The sequence below is a fragment of the Dermacentor andersoni genome, chromosome 3, assembly GCF_023375885.2.
Source record: "Dermacentor andersoni chromosome 3, qqDerAnde1_hic_scaffold, whole genome shotgun sequence".
NCBI lineage: Eukaryota > Metazoa > Arthropoda > Arachnida > Ixodida > Ixodidae > Dermacentor > Dermacentor andersoni.
The window spans coordinates 156,038-181,155 of record NC_092816.1 but is presented as its reverse complement, the minus strand read 5'-3'; the positions used below and the strand labels follow the sequence as shown (position 1 = coordinate 181,155).

General features: G+C 47.2%; 1 protein-coding gene across 1 annotated transcript in view; it reads left to right on the top strand.

The window, feature by feature from the left end:
• Window positions 1-25,118, top strand: part of LOC126520649 (kinesin-like protein KIF12) — a 421,689-nt gene that overhangs the window by 354,989 nt on the left and 41,582 nt on the right. Inside the window, exon 15 of the mRNA XM_050169444.2 lies at window positions 832-941. Within this exon, the coding sequence (XP_050025401.1) occupies window positions 832-941 (110 nt within the window). The remainder of the gene's footprint in view (window positions 1-831; window positions 942-25,118) is intronic.

Genomic DNA, 25,118 nt, shown 5'->3' with positions numbered 1-25,118 from the left:
TTGTCCGCTGTAGATGTACTATTACGTGCAATTCACAGAATTGTGATACCAATTTTCATTACTGATTTACAGAGTTGTAAACTTAATTGTTTCTTTTTCTGAAAATTTTCGATTTTTGCCACTTTTCAATAAAATATTGACGACCAAAATCGAAAATTCGAAACAAACAATCACTAGAATTTAAGTTTTCTTTTAAATGCGACAAACCTCGTCAAATTTGGTGCAGTGGTTGCCGAGAAAAACGAATTCTCCTTCTACATCTATTTAGATAGGAGCATCCGACCTAATGTTTCCTCTTAAGGAAGAGGCCGAGCTGCAACGTGAGCCGCCCCCCCCCCCCCCCCCCCGAACGAAATTTCTGGCTACGCCACTGGTGCTCTATACATGGTGACCCCAACTGCAAGATTGCGAGAAGTTTGAAGGCATGGATCTCAATATTCGCCTATGCGCAGTGCATTAATACATGATAAAACAAAAGGCTAAGTTCGACTGCAGAAGTAATTAATTTATATCGGTGGTTGTGAAAGTATTATTCCTGGTTATTTCAGCAGTTATAACACAACACGACCTAGTAATAAGCATACCAATGTTTCTAGAAACATGACACCGTCGATTATTTCGCTAAACTTTCTAACCTGCAATAAGGTTGTCGCGAAATTTGTACTAAACCTTTGAATTGACCCTGGTCTCTTCTAATCGGTCCTGACTCTATTTTACCCTATAGCCCGGCTTTTTATCTGTGTCCTTTGTGCTTATAGCACAAGCACTTTCATGCCAGTTGCCGCTCTTCACCCCTCTCCAAGGAGACACTAAATAAAGTTACTCACGCAGATGGGCGCCCGTGCTGACGCAAAGGTGACCAAGCACAGCGCAGCTTCCAACCGGAGCTCGACCAGGGAGTCACCCAAGCTGACGCCCACAGTCCGGAAGATTGGTCGAAGGTGTGCAAATTTTCCTTTGCAGGGGGATTTTCAGTGCTTCAAGTAAAAAGGCTGTATTGAGTATTCACGGCAGTACAGCTGTAATGCTAGTCATGCATGCTCTCTGCACTCGTGCTCTGTCGAAAAAAAATAATGTATCGTGGCATCGTAGATCGGCAAGCTCCCTCGTAATACCAGTCTAAGAGACTAAGTGAGACCCACTCATGAGGAAAGCCTCGGTTGCCTTGTGGATGTCAGAGTGAGTCGCAGGAAATGGGGACTGGTGCATGAGCAAGCCTGCATCACATACTGTTGTTACGAGCCACGGAACAAGCCGATCGAGTTAGCACGTCACTCCTTGGTTTTTAATCCTTGAGGTTTGCGGTCGAGCGTTCTAACCATGGCCGCTTTCGGAAGTGCAGACGTAGTCTTTAGTGAGCTGTAGTCTGCTGGCGCTCTCATTTTAGTGTTTAGCGCAGAAACTTCAAGCACAACGGAGAGCAAAGGAGACGTACATAAGCGCTGAACACTAGAAGAGATATCGTGCCAACAAGGCCGGAGCTTCACGCGTGCAAACTTTTGATGGTATTCGCACAAATTTTAGCATGTCTACTTCCACAACTACGAATGCACGTGCCAACCGATGACTGACAAGCGCAACTGCTTAAACGCTTCCTTTCTCGAACGTCTAGGCAACCCTTAAAAAAATTAAATATGGGCCATGTCTCATCCATATCTTCTTTATACATAGCCATATATGAACATATTATGCCTTCATGATTGTATTGCGCTTAGTGTTACGCTGACAAACATAAGGAACAAGACGTGGACGTACGTGGCACAAACTACCAACTTGTTTAATACTGTTAAAGAACACGCTTTTATACAAAGTGATGGGCCCCCCGGGGGGGGGGGGGGTAGATATAACAAGAAATGACAAGGTAACGACATGTGATGATGCAGTGGGCCGGAAAACATCGTTCTCTTTCACCCGTTCGCCCTGGGAAACTCGACTTCAGCTTCGATAAACGTGATGGATGAAGGGCTTGCGCACTTCTCTTTTTCTTTTGCTATCGCAAGTGCTTCCCATATTTCTCGCTCCGTTTTTGTTTTCGATGTGCGAAAAACGTGCCATCACAATCACACAACGACCTTATTGAAGTATCAATTACACGCTCGTCGAGATGCTGTCGATGTACATTTCCGCTTACCACCGGTATAGTAACGTGGCCCTGTCTTTGGTGACATTCTAACATTACACTCTACACTCTACACTCACTCTACACCGCTTATTATCCATCACGTTTTCTTTTTTCTTTTTTTTCTTTTTTTGTCGACAGGAGCATACTGTATTTCCTCTGAATATACTTTCGCCTTCAGATGCGACCGCTGAGGATATTTTAGATGCTCGCGGTGATGTGTCCTGACTGATCACAGAAGCGAGCTCGCTCTTACCCACTTATCCGTTTAACAGAAGGACCTAACATTTTTATGTGGCAGCCACACCTGGATCGCCTGATCATCAACCGAACCGGCTCTGCTTATCACTTAACCTAGTTGCGCCCCGTACATACGTCCGTGTTGTGAGCCTGGGGCCTTACTATACTTACTTGACCGTCAGGCCGACTTCAAATCAATGCGCTGCATGACTTCCTTGTGTTTCTATTGCTCAGCACCTCTCTATCGCCGACTATACTTTGAGATGTTGCAAGAAATAGACAGACATCCAACTTTCAAGCGCACAAAGGGATACGCGCTATAGGGCCCAGTAACGCTCACGAGGGTTGCAATGTGGGCTTGTTGGTAATGGCAGAAGTACACCGTACACCCCCAGTAACGGGTCTGTTATTCCTTTTTGTTCGCTTTATCACCGGTGTCAATCACTCTAGCGTAACTTAGAGATTGCGGGTTGTTTTACTCATGCGTCGTTCTTCCAGAAACCTCTCGCCCGAGCAGTAACGACTTTTTCAGTATAGTGAAGCACGATAATATACAGCTCATACGCAATAACATTGTCAGACATTATAAAAAATATCCCGAAATTAATATAAATATAATGTGATTTGAAAGCATAACGTTGGCAGCCTGCGAAAAACTGATTTTAGCGCGCCGCCTATAATGCTATACCTAATGGCTTAAAAGAGTTATCACTTTGCTCAAATTTGCTGCCTGAATTCCAACATGCATCAAATCCTCAAAATAGCAGTGCTTTGTGCCCTAGCTTCAACGCCCGTCTTTCATGTGTAACGTTGGCGATGTTACAATTGTTCACAGTTTTTTTTTTTCATTTTTATTTCCTTAAAGACCCCTGTAGGGGGTTTTACATAAGGGGTGGGGTTAACATGAGAAAGTAAAACATTTTTTTTCATTATGACAGGTGGGATGTAACTTTTTTTAAGAAGGTTGATGGACAGGTGATGGCTGCAATTTCATGGGGAAGGTCGTTCCAGTCGCTTGCTGTTCGGAGGAAAAATGACTTGGAAAATGTAGTCGTACGGGCACGTTGGCGTGAGACTTTCAGCGGATGACCAATTCGGCGAGACGTGCGTGATGGTGGTGCGCAGATGTATGGCTGCTGTTTGAGCTGGGAATAATAAAATTTGTGAAATAGGCACAGGCTAGAAATAGGGCGACGGAGGGAAATACTGCATAATTGGGACTGTAGCTTGAGAGATGAAACACTAATATAGGATGAGTATGAGCAGTGAATAAAACGGGCGGCTTTGTTTTGCACAGCTTCTAATGAGTCAATGAGGTAAGCTTGCTGTGGATTCCAGATGGCGGATGCATACTCAAGTTTTGGCCTGATTAATGATTAATAAGCAAGTAGCTTTACGTATTGAGGGGCGTCGTGAAGATGACGTTTAAGAAAGCCTAGTTTTTTTATTCGCAGATGATATTAGCTTTGTTACGTGCTCGCGTCATGATAAGTCATTGCTGATAGTGATGCCGAGATAAGTATAGGACGGGACGAGTTCGACAGGAGAATCGGAAATCTTATAAGTAAATAAATGCGGGTTGTGACGACGATGAAAAGACATGAGCTTGCACTTATTGGGATTAAGTGTCATCAACCAGTGACTGTACCATGATTGAATGCGGTTAAGATTGTCCAGAAGGGATTCTTGATCAGTGGTATTAGTAATTGGGGCATAAATAACGCAATCGTCGGCGAACAGACGGACATGACATGATAAATTTTGTGGTAGATCATTAATATAAATTAAGAATAGGAGGGGGCCAAGGACAGTTCCCTGAGGAACGCCCGATGTTACTGGTAGACGGTTAGAGAAGTAGTTGTTAATAGTAACGGACTGTGACCGATGTGTGAGGAATTCTTTTAACCATGCAATAATTTCTCGATGCAAGTTTAGTCTGGAAAGTTCTAAGAGTAGACGTTGATGAGGTACCTTATCGAACGCTTTGGCAAAGTCTAAAAAGATGGCGTCAGTTTGTAAGTTAGCATCAAGGTTGGAATGAAGATCGTGAAGAAATATGGCAAGCTGTGTCTCACATGATAAGCCTTTTCTAAATCCATGTCGGGATGGAGTGAAAAAATTTATAGAGTCTAGATGCTGCATTATCTGGGAGTAGATGACGTGTTCCATTAGTTTAGAAGGGATGCTAGTCAGGGAAATGGGGCGATAGTTGAGTGGAGAGTCTGTTACCTGATTTGAAAACAGGAACGAGCTTCCCCATCTTCCAGTCTTCTGGGATGATACCTGTGGCGAGTGACTGAGAAAACAACAAGCATAAAAACTTGAATGAAATGTCCTTAGTGTTTTTGAGAAACTTTGTGTTAATTTCGTCGGTTCCGGCTGACGATGAAATTTTCAATTTGTCGATTGCGCACGAAATGCCATTTGGATGAAAAATTATGGCTGGCATTGCTAGTTCAGTAATGGAGGGCAGTGAAAGGAATGGATCTTCAGGTTCTTTCGTGAATACTGATAAAAAGGCAGTATTAAATATATCGGCACACTGAGCATCACTAATAGAGTCGCCGTTATCATTAGTAAGGGTGATGTCGTGCGATTGCTGGGCATTTATCACGTGCCTAAATTTTCTCGGTTTAGTTATCATTTTGGGTAAGTCGTTGTGAAGAAAGAAACGTTTCGCGCTTTTCACTGCTGCCAAGTACGCATCTTCAGCGCTGTAGTATTTTTCCCATGCAGAAGAGCTGGGTCTAAGTTTAGCTGCACGGTACAGCAGCTGCTTTTTATTTTTTAGTCTTTTGAGCGTTTTGTTGAACCAAGGATTTTAGGAATCAGAGTTGATAGTGCACTTTGGAATATATCTGCTCGTTAGATCCCTAATTTTGCGTTTGAAGATTGACCAGTTTTCGTCGACTGTATACTGATGGAAGTGAAGTTCAAAAGTGGATAAGAGGGAGTTTAATTCATAATTTATTGCAGTGTAGTCGGCCGTATCGTATAGCTTTATTGTTATGTTGAACACTTTCCTTTTAACGGGAGTAATGTTAAATGAGGCGTGAATAACATTATGGTCACTTATTTCCCTCAGGTAATTAATAGAAGCTAAGGTCTCAGGATGACTAGTCAGAATGAGATCAAGAATGTTCTGTGAAGTCTCTGTGATGCGTGTTGGCTCAGTTATTAGCTGTGAAAGATTAAAATTGAGACATACGTCGACAAATTATCGAGGCTCTTAAGAAACGGTGACGTGAAGTTGGTGCCAGTTTATAGAAGGGTAGTTAAAGTCACCGAAAAGAATAATTCGTGCGCATGGATACCTAGTTGGTAATTGTAGTAAAACACTGTTAAACTCACGGGGGAAGTATGGGCTATATGTGGCGGTCGATAGCAGACACCAATTAGTGTTGTTATTGGCGCAGTGCGGCAAATGAGGCACATAATTTCAAGGTGAGATGTGATGTTGACAAGCGAGAATGCTAGTTCTCGATTAACACCGCCCCCTTAAGAACCCTCGCGGTCGTTGCGAAAGAGGCGAAAATTTGGCAAATCATGCAGAACTTCAGAATCCTTGATGTTTTCGTTGAGCCATGTTTCTGTTAGTATAAGTATGTTGCTTCCGGACGACGATACAAGGTTAGATACAAGATCTCGTTTGGGAAGAAAGCTGCGTATATTTGTGAAAATGACGGAAAGGCAAAGGGTGGTTCGGGAGTTGGTTCTAGGATGACAAACTGATAGAGGGCATTGTGGGGACCGGCGCCCAAAAGTTATCTGCTATGCAATTTCCTTCACTGTGTTTGTCGTTTCGTCGAAGAAGTAGCGCTTGGGCCCGATATGAAGTGTCTTATAGCGGAGAGAGAGAGAGAAGAAACTTTATTAATGAATGGCCGGCAGTTTCGTTGTGGTGGCCTCAGGTGGCGGCTCCAAGTCATTGGACTCGGGCGGCATCTTTGGCTTGCCGGACGGCCCAGAGCTGGTCTGCCAACTCTGAACTTTTGAGAGCCGCCTCCCAGCGGTGGCGCCGCCGATGGAGAAGGTCCCCGGCGGGCCCCGCAGCTGGGGCGGCGTCGGGGAGAAGCGAGCTCGAGGCTTCCCGTACTGTGGTAACGGCCGCGATTACGGACGCGTCGCGAACGGATGTGGTCCCATTACCGAGGTTGCCGGCACATTCCCAGAGCATATGTCGCAGCGTTGCTCGCTGTCCGCATGCTTTACAGGCATCTGTTGGATATAAACCTGGGTAGATGTGATGTAGGACCGCGGGGCTAGGGTAGCTGTCTGTCTGGAGCAAGCGTAATGTTACTGCCTCATTCCTGTTTAACTTGAGCGAGAATTTATTAGTCGTTTCTTTTGCAAATGCAACCAAGTGCTTTCGAATATTTTGGATGCGGCGGGTATAATCTTCGCCTACACTGAATTTCGTTCCTTTAAATTTGGGCCATTTGGATAGAATAGTTTCTTTTGTCTTGGGTGATATGAGTTTGACAATGATAGGGCGTAGATGGTTTGGGGTATGACGGCCAAGCCGGTGGGCGCGCTCTATTACTTTGGGATCCGAGGTTATTTCCAGGTGTTCTAAGCAACGACCAGCGATAATTTTTTCAGACTCGGCATATGTTTCACGGGGGGATGAATCAGGCAGACCGTAGAAAATTAGATTGTTCCTGCGGGAGCGGTTTTCAGAATCGTCAAGACGAAGCTGCAAGTCTTGGACCAAATGAGCTGTCTGGTTAACTGTTGACTGAATGATTTCAACGTCTGATGTAACTGTTGACAGATTCTGGAAGTGTTCTTCGAGTTCAGTGAGGCGGGTATTGAAATTAGATATTGTTCTGTCGACTGAAAGCATACGCCCTTTTATATCTTGCAGGTCAGAGATTAGTGTTGCCTGGCCATCAGACAGCTTTTTCAATTCAGCCAGAACGACATCCAGTTTGTCAGGTACAGGGTTAGTTTCAACATCACCAGCAAGAATTAGTAAGGACCGTACATTATGACAACATTCGGCACAAATAGCGGTCAAACACTTCGGGCTCGGCAGCTGTATCAGGAAATAATTACTGGATTTTTTAGTAAATAGACTGACCGGTTCACCAACCTGCATGATAAAGAGAGCCAGATTCGATAACCGTGCCGTGGCACAGCTGCCGAGCCCACAGATCGTGCGAGGTGATTGCTGGTCCTTTATAGGTGGCTTGCCGAGTGATGTTGCTGCTGATGGTGTTTCCCAGTTGAAGTCGAGGGTCCAGTTTTTCACGTGCGTTAAATGGGCAGAGTCGGCGATGGCGCTGATGAAGCGGTGGCTGTCTTCGACGGCGCTCCAAGAAAACTCGGCTGGGGACCGGGAGGCGTCCAGGAGGGTCCGGGAGGTGTCGAGGAACACGGTAAGCAGAAGGCAAGCGGAGGCGTGAAAGGGCACCTGCATGATGAAGAGAGCCAGATTCGGTAACCGTGCCGTGGCACAGCTGCCGAGCCCACCAGTGTAGTGAAGAGGACGACGAAGAGGACGGCTCTTGTGTCGGCTGTCCGCGCGATCGATCTAGCTCTGCGCTTAGGAATTGCGTTCCTCGGTTCTGGCTTCTCCTGCTTTGGGGGCTTAGGTCAAGTATCGGGTGGTATATTCTTTGCTCAGCTTGTAATTTCACATTACCTTTGCATTACAATTTTTTTCTGATGTGTTTTTGTGTTAGCCTTGGTTGACGTCTGTAGAATCACCTGGCTACGGGGCTTCCCCGTGGTCAGCCTCGGTAGCTCCTCGGGAGCTGCCGCCTGAGTTTTTTCTTCGCAGTGGAGCCGGCACTGTTCCTGTGACCATGGTGCCGACCGACGGCGGTACGATCAATATGAAAAACCCCAAAACGATTCAGAGCGAATTGCAGAAGGCCTCACCCCACTTCCGACAGATCACAGAGGTCCGTCAGTTCGGCAAAAGGGGTATACTATGCTGCTCGCCAGACGACACCTGTGTCAAAGAACTGCTGAATTGTTCTACATTCGCTTCCCATCCGGTGAGCTGTTTCGTACCACCACATCTCGCACGCTCTAGAGGCATTGTACGAGGGGTGAACTTCACTTTAACCCCTGAAGAGATTTTAGAAATGTTCTCGATGGCTGGAGTCATCTCCGTTTACCGGTGCAGTCGAGTGATTGACAATAAGATCCCAACAGAGTCAGTCATAGTTACATGTGCTGGGACGATGCGGCCAACAGAAATTAATGTCTGGCCTCTAATTTACAAGGTAGAAGCTCTAACTCCACGCATTCTACAATGTAACAAATGTTGTGGATTCGGTCACAGCGTCAGGGGCTGCAGACCTGCACCCCGCTGCCGCGCTTGTGGAGACAGCCACAGTTTTAGTGATTGTTCCTCCAAAGAAGAGAAATGTTGTCTCTGTGGTGGTGGCCATCTCGCCAACTACTCGAATTGTCCTACAAGATTACAGGAAATGCAAATTATAGATGTAATTAAAAGGAGACGTTGCTCACGCCGTGATGCTCTTGTTGAGGTCCAGGGGAGGTCTAAGGGATATGCAGGAGTGACAGCCCGTCAGCAAATGGTTGCAGACTCAGCCCTTTCCGATTCTATTGTGACAACGGTCGAAAAGGCGTTGTCAAATGCTATGGAACGATTAACATCAAACCTGTCGGAGACTCTAGCTCAAGTGATGACATCACAAATTATTCAGCATTTCAGTCCTTTAGCGAGTTCTAATGCTAGCTCGCAGATTATTACACAGACCCTAAGATCGAATGCTGAACAACTAATGGATCCTTTATCAGTTATTGTACAAGACGCATACAATGCGAAGCCATCAACTCCAACTCAGCAGACCGACAACGGATGCTTCTCTGGATCAGTGTCGGAAAACAACCAGGATGTAGAAATGGACTTCCCGACGCTTAAACGCACAAGATCACCTAACGATAATTCATCGATCTCTGCCCCGCACTCAAAAACCAAAAAGTTTCTGAAAGTCTTTCCAAGTCAGATTCCAATCCTAAGTCTTCCAGCTCTGACCTTCAATCAAAACCCACAAAGTACGTTAAAGACAGTCTTTCGAAGAAAGATGTTTTAAAAGACAGTATTTTAGAGCAAGCGGTTTTTAAAGTAGGCATTATTAGATCAGAGGTTATTTAAAGGTATTACAGTGGAACTGCCGTTCCATTATTTCTGCAGCTACCGATTTAATATATTTTTGTTCACGACTATCTCCCGACATTATTCTTTTGCAGGAAACTTGGCTCTCCAATGGCCAAGATTTTCATATAAAAAATTATGTTTTATTTCGTTTGGACCGTCCATCGAGAGGTGGAGGACTTGTTTTCTTGATAACAACTAAAATATGCCACAAAGTAAAAATTTCCTACCAGTATATGTCTACGGAGTGTGAGATACTAGCAATAGATGTAACTATTCCTGGTTGTTCCCCATTTTCCTTAGTTAATACATATTTTCCCACAGGCGTATATGATACTCGTTTCCTCGATACCGTTGTCAAATTTTGTAGGAAAGAAATTGGGATAGCCGGAGACTATAATTCGCATCATGTGTCTTGGGGTTTCAAAACTGACTCATGTGGAAAGCGATTGTCGGACTGGGCAATTAATCAAACATTTTTGTTGCTTAAACACGAAGTCAGCTACCTTTATTCAGGGTCTTTCTAAATCGGCATTGGATCTAACATTTGCCACTTCAGGAATTTCCGTAACTTTCTGGTCTACTGTCGACTCAGCCTCAAATAGTGACCATCTACCTATTCGGTTTGAGTCTCCAACGCGTACTTTTGTCAATTACCAGAATTTTCAGAGTATCTTAAAAACGGTTCTCAATTCCCAGAAAACGGTACCCAATGACATGAAAGCCGTGAGGCTTTGCGCTGGAGCAAGAAGTTCCTTTAAAAAGTCCCAATTTGATGTTAACATAAGAAAAAGTACTACCTCTCCATGGTGGAATTCGGATTGCACGCGGGATTATAGAAGACGAAAAGCCGCGTGGAAGAAATTACTTTACAATCAGTGTCCGAGTAACTGGGGCAGGGGCGTAGCCAGGGGGGTGGGCTTATGGGCCTTCACCCCCTCCCCCCCCCCCCCCCCGAAATTTTTTCGTGCTGTGATGCACCGCCAACCGAAACAACCCACGGCGCCGGAAATCATTCTAGATTTTCTCTAGAATGTATTTTTCGCGCCCGAAAAAACATTTTGGCGCGAAGATTGTGAACTCGGGCTGGATTTCGTGGCGACGCCCTTGCACCTGGAGTCACATAACGCAAAGATTCCCATCCGAGCAAAAAGTCTCAAGGGCGCTTTGATGGCGAGCGGGCCCGCTGCGGCTTCTCGCAGAGGCCGCAGAATCTACGGAGCGCATAGATTTCATGGCACCGCCCATGCTCCTGGAGTCGCATAACGCAAAGATCCCCATCCGAGCACAAAGTCTCAAGGGCGCTTTGATGGCGAGCGGGCCTGCTGCGGCATCTCGCAGAGGCCACATAGTCTACAGAGCGCATGGATTTCATGGCGACGCCCATGCAACTGGAGTCACATAATGCAAAGATCCCCATCCGAGCACAAAGTCTCAAGGGCGCTTTGATGGCGAGCGTGCCCGCTGCAGCATCTCGCAGAGGCCGCAGAATCTACGGAGCGCATGGATTTCATGGCGACGCCCATGCAACTGGAGTCACATAACGCAAAGATCCCCATCCGAGCACAAAGTATCAAGGGCGCTTTGATGGCGAGCGGGCCCGCTGCAGCATCTCGCAGAGGCCGCAGAATCTACGGAGCGCATGGATTTCATGGCGACGCTCATGCAACTGGAGTCACATAACGCAAAGATCCCCATCCGAGCACAAAGTCTCAAGGGCGCTTTGATGGCGAGCGGGCCCGCTGCGGCATCTCGCAGAGGTCGCAGAATCTACGGAGCGCATGGATTTCAATTAAGAAACTTTAGAGGTGTAAAGATCATATGTTTTGATGCGAAAGGTGCATTGACATTTCCAAAGTCGTGCTTTACATTTTCAATTCCAGTTCATTGTGGGTTTAATGTTCTTATTAACTTTTGATGCCAAAGCTGCATTTACTTTTCTAAAGTCGTACATTGGACCATACAACGAAACAAGCCAAATCAATACACTATCAGACAAGTTGGCAAAGCACGCAGCGAGGTCCGATGAGACGAAGCGTTGTCATGGTTCATATTTGCCATCATTTCACAGAAAACAATATCAACATCTTTTTCACCTGCGCCAAAACATCCATGCCAAGACACTAAAGCCAGCAAAGGTAACTGCGTTCTTATTTATTTTTTCTACTTTGAATTTTATTCGTGAGGACACATTGAGCCTCTCCAATTTTTTGTTCTCGCTACCCGCGGGCTACCAGAGCCAGCCAGAGGTCACTGCGGTGCGCGTTCGTTTTTCTCTGGTCGAGCGGATTTTGGCCTCGGAGAGTTTTGGACGCTTTCTGGTTAGCAGGTGAGAAAAAGAAGCGATGGTCGCTCGCCGTCACCATTGTGGGGGCTCGACAGATTGCAACGCGTTCGCTTGAGGGCATCACCATCGTTTCGATTTTATCGCAACGTCTACGGAAAGTTTTATCTCGTAAGTGTAGGATAACGAGCAGCAAGCATATGGTTCTCTGTGGACCAAGCGTCTCAGGTTTTCTTGGATATTCCTTAGGTAGCTACATTAGGTGCCCCAAGTAGGCATTCGAACTTGGCCAAGATGCTTTCCTTTGCGTTCCTTCATTTCGGTGCCCCCCCCCCCCCTCCCTACACACACGCAAAAAGACATTGTTGCCGCGCAGCGAATTGTCGCGTGCTGAAAGTTCCATTTTGTTACTACTCTTGCGAAAAGTAATGGGCCATGGGACTCTTCATTTGCCGGATACCCTTATTATTATTATTGCGATAGCAATTAGGTGGACACTCAAGGCGCATTCCTGTCGTCGCCGTCATGTTCCTTATGAAGTCCAAGGGCGATAACATCGTCAGCGCGCGCCGCATGCTGTATGTGCGAGTGAAAGCGTAGCGGGGGGGAGGTGGAGGGGGGAGCTGACGATGGTGGGTCAGTCTTCTGTGCGCAACGGAGAAAAGCGGGACGGAAGCGCGCCGCCTTCCGTCGCGCGCGATGCATCGGGGGAGAGGAGGGAGGGGGAGGTGCGGCGCTTAGGATTCTGTGATCTGTGAATCTGATTGCGCAACATGTTTATTTGCCTTGTTTTACGCATTATACAGGGTGTTTTAGCTAACTTTAGCCAGAGTTTAAAAACATGCCAGTGCACTCTAAGAAGACGCGACTAAATGCATGTTGCTCAATTTTGTATGCATTGTGTAGTTATTTTTCTATTTTGTTTAATTAAATCATTAGTCAATATTAGTTAGCTAACTTCTGAAGCAACGAAGCTAGGGAAAAAATTCCGATTAGAAAGTTTCAGAGCGCTTTGCAAAGCGTCCGAATAAACAGTTTCTGTCTTTCTATCTATTAAGTCTTAGTGTTTTTCAGCTCACTGCGGATTCCCGCGAAATACAAAAAACACAACGTGACATGCCCGCTTGCGTGTCGTGATTGCACTGCTCCGAAGCTTTCCGCGCACAAAAAGCCATAGGTGCACTAGCTGCCACTTAAAAAGCGACAGAGCAGCGTCGCAAGCGTTGGCTGTTCGATTTAAGCTAGCAACCGTTATCTCCTGTGCTGTGTAAAGCGACTGATGGACGTGGTTGTAGTGGTAGGTGGTAATTCCAGACAGCGATAAACAGACTATCGTGCATCGGCCGCTAACGCGTGAGCAATTTCGTGATGCCTTTTTCCAACGAGGAAAAAGCAAACATGATCCTTGCCCTAGTAGCTGCAAGCAGACAGAGACGGCAGGCTGCAAGAATATTTCGAAGCTGGCACCCGGGTACGCGACTGAGCCCGATGACAACATTCAACACCTACGAGTCGCTGAAGCAAACCGGCAGCTTCACAAGAAAGAGGCAGAGAGTTTGAGTCACAAATAATGAGGTTCGCTCCAACGTTTGGTCTTTCATGGCGGCTAATCTATTCGCTAGCATGCGCAGCACGAGCGTGGCAACTTCTAATCATGAGGTTGACTGGGACAAGGCAAGCATATCAGCGAAAGAATCATACTGGTGTTCCCGTCAGCATCTTGAATCGTCTCTTATCCAGACAACGAAGCAAACGCTAAACAGGAATGATGGCAATCACCCAGCTCCGTATGTTAGGTGCCTCGGTCATGTACTAAAACGGACATAAGCTCGCCTCGCCGAGCCACTCTTTTTTGTGAACGCGGCTTACGTACGGAAGCCGAAATGTCTTCAAGTTTCACAACGAAGCTGTATAGGCCTTTTCATCGGGCGAGGGCGCGCGGAGAGCCTTTCCTCCTCTCGCCTGGCTTGGGCGATCCGACGCGGCGCTGCTTGAGAGTATTGCTGTCGCGTGCTGCCGAACGATTTCGAGATGTTTTAGATCGCACTTCGTGAAATTTACGCCATGTCCGTTCATATAAGGTCGTCCGGGTAGCCTTTCGGTGCATCGGTAACTACAGTAGACGGAAATATCTCTTGGGGGCGCAAAAATATGACGCGCTTTATCGGCCGCGGTGTACGCACATTATCAGTCACGGTGTGTGTAGGTGTTGTGAACTATTCTGCTTATATCGGTTTTAATTCAACAGAAAATGCCGGTGTCTCTGTATTAGCAGCATGAAATAGTAAATATGCTCACTATCTGATCGCTTGGCGTAGGGAGTAAAACATAAAACATAAGAGCGCATGCTCGCGCACGCGGCCAACCTAAGGCAACCCCGAAGCATCTAAGCGGCAGGCGCTATCAAATATTTGTGATGCACCGGCATCATTCTCGCGCATTTGAAGTCTAGTAGGCTTCCAACCGTATGCCTACGATAGCCTTCCTGCATGAGGCCGATGGCGCAGCTCAACACAGCAATCACTCCTGTTGGTGAACCAGCACGATACATATGTAAGCTGTGCGCATCGGCATTGCCTTTTTGGCCTGTATACAGCCATAAAATATGAGAGGGATCACATAAAAAGAATGCGATGCCTATTTTTGAGTACAAGATTTCCGTAATACGTGTGAGTGCGTCGTAGAGAACGGAACGAACACAACCGAAAAAGAAATTCGGTTATCATCCTCTTTCTCGAAAAAGCAGAGAGAAAACGGGCTAACGCCGCAATACGACCTCGCATAGTCACGCCGCACAACGTTTATGAATGTATAACCGCTGATGCCGTATGCTTGGACCATGCGGTATATAGAACGAAGATATCTGTAATCCAGCACCTACCATTGCTTAGGACGCTCGCGCAGTTCGTAAACAGTCCCTTTGCTGGACAAGCTTAATTCAGACTGTAAGGTATGCTGCTATTACTTGCCAAAACTATTTTATTGAGGGGCGGAAACCTCATCCATCGAACCAAGTAGTCACGCAATGTAATCTGCAGCGAACAGTTTAAGCGCTTGTAAAAGTATGACGTCACAGCTCCTATCGTAGCAGAACGGTACCCACGCTGTTACGATCGTCGAGTATGCTTCATGGCTCCTAAACCGCAGCCTAGAAATAGAGGATAATACTGAAATAAGGTCACATTAGTCATTGGAACATTCAGAAATACACAAGTGATCTCCGAGGCTTATCGTAGGCTCAAATATGCGCGCACACATCGCGCTGCGTGTTCCGTCCACCTCAACGCCAGCAGAAACTCCGGCCATGACGCCTTAAACCACTTCAGCGCGTCTCACCGAACCGTTTACCACGTAGAAGACGCACGTCATACTAAACAGACCACACGACAGCGAAAACAATCGCCAGAGCCTACCGCCGAGCGTATACCTGCCATGAAATCGAGGGTTCGACGGAAGCCCGTCTGGTCGGGATGAAGCATGAAGTAATAAAACCTTCCGTCATCCCATTGTGAACAAGGCTTCCGTAGCGAAGCCGAAACGTCGTTTAGATTTATTCATTTTTTAGCACTTCTGTTGGTCGGTGTCCTTCGTTTTATTACTTCGTATACCTGCCATGCAAAAGACCGCTTTCACCCAAGCCAGTATGGCGCTGCTCATATAGGCGGCGCGACTATAGTGCCTAGAATATACTGTATGTTCTAGGCACTATAGCGCGACTGCTTCACAATATGGCGGCGCCTACGTAAAAACCATGGAGGAAGGAAATAGGAGAGGCCCTACCCCCTCCGCGCGCTACACTCTTAGGCAAAGTTACACCCTTTGGACTGCCCCTTCTGCCACACAACGATAATCATCATCTGCCTCGATTCGTTTCCTTTCTTGAAAACGCCGCGCCCGCTACTTTCCTTTCGGGAATGCTGTCATGCTGATAACGCGCATGCCGTTCGTTACTGGAAAGTACCGGGCTCGCAGCGTTAAAGAAACGAAACGCATCACGGCAGATGACGATTATCGTTGTGTGGCAGAAGGGGCACTCCAAAGGGTGTAACTTTGCCTAAGAGTGTAGCAGAAAAGTGTGGAGGAAATGACGTAGTAGGTTCTCTTTTTTGCTGATTTTTTTTATTTCTTTGCCGTGGCGGCCACGCCTTTCGGGCCACAATGGCGGCTTTGTTTTGGTTCTGTGCGCTCACACGTGTAGCTCCGTAGGTTTCGTACCGTGGCAAAGGCGCTGTGCGGGCCGGTTCGCGTTGGTCTCCGTGTTTTGTTGCGCTGCGTTAGCTGGACCGTGCTCTCCCGGATTTTGCTGTGGCTAGGTGGGACACGAGGAACTAAAGTTCGTGAAATGAACGCGCATGCAACGCTGTACGCAATGTATCGCACTACGAACGAAGGAATATCCGCGGGAAATATTGCCCTCTTTGGCGGAATCATGCTACGATTGTTTAGTATTGCTGCGGAGCGCGCGCGTCCGAGCACCACGGTTGCGCGCAGCGCGGCGTGGTTTCGCGAGAAATGTAAACAAGAGAGGAGAGCTGGCCTGATAGGCGGAGCAACGCCAACTTCCGGCTTCACTTTAGCTTCACAAAGAGTGACGTCAGGGCCTCTCCTGAGTTTCCTTCCTCCGTGGTAAAAACGGTCTATGGGGAACCAGCGCTGGAGTTTTCACGACACCTACAGCGCCGCCCTGGCGGCCAGAACGTTCACAACTCAGCCGCTCCCGCGGACGAAAATTGCTACTGGTAGTGGAGTGGCGTTGCGTGCGCTGAAAGTCGAAGGAAAACAAAAGGACGCCGACGATACTGTTGCGTACACAAGTGCCGCAGCCACGTCGGGATGAGGGAGGATGTATGCTTCTGCGTCTTTCCATCTAAACCCTACGAACAAGAACGGAGGCGGCGTTGGATCCAAGCAGTCAGGCGAGCGGAGTAAGTTCCTGTCTTGTCGCCGTGTCAAGCGGTGTCGGGCTGGTTTCTAAATCGAATTTCGCGTGTGTGCTTGGTTTATTCGATAGTGAAGACGGTCAGCCGTGGCAGCCAGTACCAAACAGCAGAATGTGCAGTCGGCATTTCGTCGGAAACAAAATGAGCAATAGCATGCACCATCCGGCATATGTACCAACCATTTTTCCTTCGCAATACCACCGCCAAGCCCCTTCCAGTGCCACCACACGAAGCGAACGATACGAAAAGTAAATATTATCCATTCATTGCCAAGAATTATGTGGGAGGGAAGCTGTCTTGTAATACGAGTTGTGTGCGCATACTGCCGGCGCACGCGCGACTAAGCCGCTTGTGTGTTTTTTTTTTTAAATGCGCATCCGGATGAGGACTCGGCACTGAGATGCATCCGGTAAATTTATGTAATTAGTGCGAAATGTAGCCAGCGTTGTTACGGATCCAGCAGCGGAGCACTCAAACCCTTGCTTGCGCGAGTCAGCTGATGCGATAAAGCTTTCTTCTCCATTGACTGTTGTGGTGAAGTAACATCTGAATTTTTTATGTCTAGCCAGAGAAATATGGAGTCTTCAGGCGAACTAATACTTCCGAAACCATAGCGCAGCACGACCGGAGCCATAGCTTCTAGATTTGCGAGGCAGGCTGCCCCGCACGCATGGCAACGGCACACGCGCAACCATTAAAGGAACACACGTGCTCGCCGCGACACACTGTGAAAAATATATAAAGCTTAAAAAGCTTCTTTCGTCATTTCTTCACTTGATGGCGCTAGCTTCTTTACGAAAACTGTCTACTTGAAGCGGCGCGAAAGCGGTAACATACGAACTATAATACGGCCGCGCACGTGTGTGTCGTCTGGTCGAGCGGCTGGGATATGGCGCGTTTCGTCGCCAGGGCGGCGTGCAACGCACTCTTTTCGACGCGCCGCCTATCCAGCGCTGGTTCCCCATATGGCTAGCCAATTTGTCTGTCCGTCTGTCGCCTGTACGCCGAAAACTCCTCCGGCGCAACCCCATGCGCATGCGCGAAAAAAAAAAGAGAGAGAGGCGCTGGATTGGCTGCGTCAGTAGTGACGTCGTTGCTCTCCGTCGCAGCCGAGCGCGCGCGCTGCAGTTTCTCTCCAGCCCCGAAATGGGAAGGCCACGCGTCATACGCACTCCGAATGAGCAGGGAGCTTTCGATCAGCAATGCCGTGAGCTGAACCGGGAACGAGCTCGTCTACGCCGCGCCGATGCTGCAGCCCGCGCGCAAGAACAGCCCCGTGCAGTCGAGCCCAAGCAGCAAATACGTGCCGAGGATCCGGCAGCTAACCAAGCCGGATCTGGTAGCCTACCAACACCGGGGCCGCACAGTTCAGCTTCGCCGGTTAACCATCGGTACGGAGTGCTTGGGCGGGGGTTTGTTTTAGTCTTTACATTTTTAGTTCGCGTTTCTCTGTTTCACCTTTCACTAAATTATTTTGTTGATGAATTTCTCGTTCGCTTGTAAATGAGGCAATGACGGATTAGTTCGACCTTTTACTTACCCTTCGCCTTCCTCGTCCTACAGAATCCCTCTTACAAGAAGAGTAGGTTCCAAAAGTCGGACGCCGCAGGGTCAACTGTCTATAAGCATTTCCAACTCTAGAAGAATTTGGGTGGCAGTCGGGAAGCAAAACTTTGCGGGAACACCGATTCAGTGAAGGCGCCAAATAAAACAACGGACGACGACACGAGACAACCAGGTAGGCGCTCTAACAACCGTTGTTTTATGTGGCGGCCTCGTTCTAATCATGTATAACCAACTCGCCCACCAGCACATGCTCGGGAACGCCGGAGCGCGTGGCTCGCTCAGCGCTGACAGATGCACTGCCGCGCGACTCGCTGCGAAGGTAAACTCCCTCGTTATTAGCAAAATCTGCTCGGCTGCGTAGTTCACAATTAACAACCCCGAACATCGCAGATGAATATCTCATAAAAATTAGCAGACAAGCAGGTTGTTTTTGGCGAGACTGGAATTTTTGCTTCAGAACATAAAAAGCGCCCGGCGCCATAGCGGACAACGCGGAAAAAGCAGCGCATTTTGCGCCTGCGCAGCGCTTCTTCAATTGGTTTCCGCACCTCGCGAAGCTCCAGGCGACTTGCCATGTCTAACCAACAACCAAGCGCTAACCTAACCATCGCGTTCCTGCAGCCCACATTCAGCAATGGTAAGATATAAATGGTTTATTCCTCGGGAAAACGAACAGCAGTCGCCAAGATTTAACAACGAGCAATTTCCGCAGCGAGTTAGCTAGATCACTCAGGAGCTGTTGTCGAAAGGCAATTTCAATGTTCTTACGCACCACATACCAATGTACCATGGACGTACGCAAGGCCGTTCTTTTTGTCGCATACCCTTTTCAATAAGGTTAGCAGCTTTTCGCTGCATAACGACTGCATAAAAATCGTACTTGCCTTTTATTTTCTTGGAAGGGAAGAAAAGTGGCTCGGCTGTCCCTCCTCGTGTTGGTCAACCATAGAGCTGAGCAGAACGCCTTCTGGCCTTTCTTCTGCTTGTCTTATATTGCTGTAAAACTGGCCGATACAGAAATAAAATTTTGCAGCGCTCAGTAGACGGCAAAGGCGCCCATGTGTGCAGAGTGCTAGCAGCAAATGAACAGAATGGCAGCCGAAGCGATAACAGCTAAAGCGTCATACCTTGGCGCAATGGATGAAGCAACCACCAAATACCCCAAAAAGTGCGCCAAAATGAAAAAAACATACGTGGAAGCAAATGATTTTACAAACAACTCCATTATTTTGCTTGACGCCGCCGTAGATATTACAAATATAGCCGAATATCGAACGGTATTTAATTTTCCCCTGGCCACCAGAAACATGGCGACGGTAATTGCCTACGCCGAAACTAGCCCAGCTGTGCACCCAGTGCCCTATATCGCCCTTACACTCTCAGCAGCACGCACAAAAGGTTGCACATGCCCCTCGGCGGCTACGTACCCGATACGTCCTACCCGATAATCCATTTTTTTTTTTTTACTTCAAACAAGGGATGCGATATTATGGAAATCTTGGGCTAGGAAAAGAAGCGGGTTTCTTTCGTGCTTTTTCATGAAATTTTGGAAATGTTAGGAAAAATTGATATTCTGCTTACATTCATTATTCCAGAAATAAAAAAAATATTCATCCGTAAACACATTCCGTATTAAGTCCAAGGGCGATAAAATCGTCATCGCGCGCCGTATGCTGTATGTGCGAGTGAAAGCGCGCAAGGGTGAGCCGGCGATGGCGGCTTAATCTCGCGCACGCAAGGGAGGGAAGCGGGGAGGAAGCGCACTGTCTTCCGTCGCGCGCAAGGCTCCGAGGAGAGAATAGGCAAGGGGGGCGTTGTACTTAAAATCCCTTAAACTTCGTAAAGTAGTGCCATGCTTTGAAGAATGCTACGTCCTCCTCGCGCGCTCTAGCCGACGCCGCGTCACTATTGGCCTAATAGCATCATGTGGGCCCTCGCGCCCTGCATCAGTGCCATTTTCGCTCGAGCAGCGTCTACGGAGTGGCGAGAAGCGCATGTTGGCGCCGTTGCTACGCTCGAGTAGTGTAGGCGGCGCCACGGTCGAAGAGGAAGAGGGAGCGTGAAACAGAGGCGAAACGAGGAGGAGTGAAGGCAGAGGAGGAGAGTGTCGCTACTTTAAGAAGTTTAAGGGGCTTTAGTTGTAGCAGGGGTAGCACACTCTCAAGTTCAACAAATGGCCACAGAGGGCGAAAAAATCGACCGCGCGCCGCTGCTAACAAAGCCAGCGTAGTAGCATCACTTCGGGATGCTTACGTTAGTTCAAACATTTCCCGGTAGAGGCGTCGTAATAAGCGCAATTTTATCTTACAAACTGTCTCTTACAATTACCGAAGCATTTTTGTTACATAAAAAACAGGGCAAAATTATCATTGCTAATTAGATATTGTACTCTTTGTTAGTAAGTTTATTGTTTCTTAGTCATTATAAACGCAAATAGCGTTCAGCATCATCGATCTTTCACGTGACCTCTGGCCTGGATTTAAAATTTTTACCGGTATTTTCGAGTGCACGGCGGCACGGATTCATTCGTTCGTACACTCAGACTGGTTGCTTCTTTGTTTCAAAAACTAGTTTCTTGCGCTTCGTTGTCTCGCGTTATTTAACTTGGGGTGAAGTTACGTGTTTGCAAGCGAACATGTAAGCCTGGAAGTTGGGTTTCGGTCCGGAGCCATTCGGAACACGTCTGCATCGAAACGGGAGCTGGATTTTGCTGCGGCTGACAACGGCAATAACGGTGAGTCGCTTAACACCGCTGCTTGAATCGTTATATAACATCCGTCTCATTACCTTCCAGGCGGGCACAAGTTAACGAACTAGGTCCTCCATTACATATGGGCAGTCAGGATCTCAGTTCCTGTTTCCTAAGTAAACCTTTACTTGCGAGGCTGTCGTTATACACACACAACCAGGAAAGAAAGAGCGATATCGTAACGCGCGTCTCATTTTTCATCTTATTGTAGCCGTGGTCCTAGGTGACTGAGCAGCCTTTTTAATATACATATTAAACTCTTTTTTTTTTCGAGTCCGCCGGCAACTTCTTTCGGCCACAAAACCGAATAATCCTTTAGTAAAATGAAGTGAAAGCACAGAATTTAATGTATTAAACAGTTGCAAGCATGATAATTCACCCATGTTTTGAACTTGTTGGTTCCAAATGTTCTTGCTGTTCAGTTTGGTTTACCGTAGGTCATTTATGTCTGCAGTAGTGAAGCGGTGCATCACGTTCGTACAGAAAAATAATGCATCAGTTCTAATAGCTTCATGACTTTCATGCATTTGCTTGTGGAACCAGCAGTATGATCTCTTCTAGTGTATAAATGAACGCACAAATGTTCTCATTTGTGATCTTAATAATACTTAAGCTGTTGACATGCATTGTAATTAGGCAGACATCAATTTTATGGACAATAGCAATATTTATTTAACATGCTGCTTAAGCACCCTAGAACAGACAGTGTACATTTGCATGTGTTCTGTAGTCGCAAACCATTACAATATATAGGTCACACCCTTTTGCATTTCATATTGCAAAATTTTGCTTTTTCAATTTCTGATTCAGTCAAAATTTCTGTTCCAGACATGCAGTAATGAGGACGGCACCAGTATAAAGCAACACACTCCACGCACTAAACAGAAGCTGCTGCCTGCTGCAACAAGGTTGTTGTGTGGACGTTGGCTACTACTACAAGGTAAACAACACATGGTTCAGAAATAAATATGTTTGATATATGCTGTATTGGCTTGCTGTTTGCAGCAGATATGAATGTTTGTTCATATTTATGATTCAGTATAATTGGTTCGAATATAAAAGAAAACACACATGAGTTTGGCTAATCTGTGCTGTATCTCATGTGTCACCGTTCTGCCCCAACAGAGTCTATGCCAAGCACATCTTGGTCATCACAGGAGCTCCTATCTTCACCAACAGGAAGGGGCTGGAGCCGAATTTGCAAGGCTTTCACACCACGAACAAAGAAGTGTATGCAGAAGAATATGGATGAGATACCAAGTCTGCAGAGGACTGTGTCAAGACTGAAAAGAGCTTCAGCCACCATTCCACCAGCGCGGACATTTGGCTGAGTCATCCAGGTAACTCAAAAAGGACTTTCTGGAAATTCTTCGTCTTCAGATGCACCTGCAACATCCGACCAAGCACGGACGACGCTGGCCAAAAGATAGAGTCCCGTCAGTTTTCCCTTAATCAGCTTCCTAGGCATGTCAATTCCGTTTGTGCCAAGTGTAATTTTTCTTCTATAAATGCAAGTTTTTTCATTGCCCATTTTTGTTAGAGATCATTCATCCTCATCCAAACATAAAGGTCAACCGATTCTTCGCTGATACTTAATACCAGTCAATGTCTAGTAGCCTAACATATCTGTAACAGTATCTTCTAGTGTATGTTGTCATGCACAATTCCTCTCCTGAAATAGCTGATGCAGCATCGGCATGTGTCTTGCATTAACCTATGCACCATGTGCTATGCACCATTTTACTTTTCTCGATGTTTTTAGGCTTCAACGCTTGCAGAGCAGAGTGGCTTCTCTCTTGAATGCAAGCTTTCTTGTTTTCCATATTCCTAGTCTCGTTGATGATTGCTCTTCTTCCTCGATAGCCTGGGTCTTTGCGCAAGCTACACTGAAGTGATTGATTGCAGAATCTGGTTTTGCTGCCCCACTTGGTTGTGGTATCTGTGTTACGTTTCTCGAATGTGGGGGCCTGGTCAGTTGCATTGGTAAGCAGTCCCTCGAGGTAAGCATTTGCTCCTGCAGTCCGCAAAGCGACATAGACTCCCAGTATACACACACCGTAACTGGTGCTCCCCGTTCATTCTTGCCTGCTGCAGCCATGGGCAAATTGTGCTTGTGGCCTACCTCGGCCATGATTTGCTCAAAACGGAGACCAGCATATGTGCTTACATGGTTCGAAGTGTATGAAGTTGATAGCCGTATGGGTGGAAAGGCCCGCAAGAATGGCTGCCGAAGGTGATGCCCACAAAAGCGACTTGTCCACATTGCGACAAAGTGGGACACAAAGTGTGAGCCACACATTAGCGGCCTTCGAAAGAAAATAAATGTGCAGGTTGGAAAGGAGTTAACGCTAAAATGTCGGGTAGTCCATGTCGCTGTGTTGGTTGCGGCAGCAGATGCCTGCGTCGCCTGATTGCTTCGCAGTGGAAGTTGCTCATCTTCAACGGCAACTTTTGGTTCAAATAGGTGCGAGGCTCTGTCCAATCTGTTTGTACCGCTGGTTGTCGCTTATTACCAGACCACCACATGCGACAAAGGCAAGCATTATGCCTGTAAGATGGTTCGTAGCCAATGTTTAATGTATTGTCTGAACCTCATGCGGTGACTGATTGCTGTTTAATTTTGCTGTTTAGTCACTTGGTTACGGTTGCAGTGTTATGTTTTTTGAATATTGCGGCCTGGTCGGTTGCACTGGGAAGCAGTCTCTCGAAGTAAGCATTTGCTCCTGTAGTCTGCACAGTGACATAGACTCCCAATTTACACACACCGTGATTTGTGCTCCCCGTTCACCCTTTCCTGCTGCAGCCATGGGCAAATTGTGCCTCTGGCCTTTCTCGGCTGCGATTAAGCACGAACGGAGACCAGAATACGTGCTTACATAGTCCGATGCGTATGAAGTTGATAGCCACATGGTTGGAAAGGCCCGCAAAAGTAGCTGATGAAGGCGATGCCCACCAAAGCGACTTGTCCATATTGAGACAATGTGAGACACCAAGTGTGAGCCACACATTAGCGGCCCCCGAAAGAAAAGAAACGTGCAGGTTGGAAAGGAGTGAACGGCTAAAATCCGGGGTAGTCCATGTCGCTGTGTAGGCTGCGGCAGCAGATGCCTGCGTCACCCGATTGCTCCGCAATGCAATTTGGGCATGTTTAACGGCGACTGTCGCTGCAAACAGGTGGCACACTCTGTCCAATCTATTTCCGCTGCTGTTTGTCGCTCGTTAACCTGACCACAACGTGCGACGACGACGGTGAGCCGTTTACGAGCTCGCGTCAGTGATTCCAGCGTATCTCAACATGCAAATTTTATTTCTGCTATTGCACGGGAATGTACACTGCTTGTCTTCTGCCAATAAAATCGCACGTTCTGTTCACTCACTTGTGACTTGTTTGTATGGGCGTCAGTAGAGGCTCTTGGCACTTAGAACGCACCAGCTACGGGGCAGCGAAGGCATTGAGGCATGCCGCATAGCCAGCAGGGCAAGCACGGCGCGTACCAGCGTACGCGACCGGCCAGAAGCGGCCATATTGGATTTTGTTCTAAAAAAAAGTGTACTTCCGCTTCCGGATTGAGCAACGTCATCTGGCGTCCACCTAAGTAAGTTCCATGCGCTGCCGCTGCTTATTTTCGAACCACTGCGGATGGTACAGTTTCCCTTCTCTAAGTTGGTTCTTTATTCTATGGTTGTACTAGGGGCGGCCCAGGCGGCCGCGCGCTACCGCCCGGGTCACTATCTTGAAAGCCATCTGCGCCAAGGGACAAAGTCCGCTGCGCGCTGTCTTTCAGCGGCTTAGTTCGCGTTGATGCGAGACGCTGCACGAAGGTGACTTCACTCGCTTGTTAATTTAGTTAGTACGTCTATATTTAGAAGTTTATACGGCCGATAAAACTACTATTCTTACTTCGTATAGCTGCCCACTTATTTACTATCGGAATGGATGCTTGGACTTTCAGGTGAAACTGCGACCTTTTAAAGAAGCTTACTTATGAGCCTTTTGGGAAGCTTGTTATGAACATTTCCAAACTACGACCGCTTCCGTTCACAACTGGCAAATGTCTAAGGCTTGTAGGGTTCTCCTCCGTGCT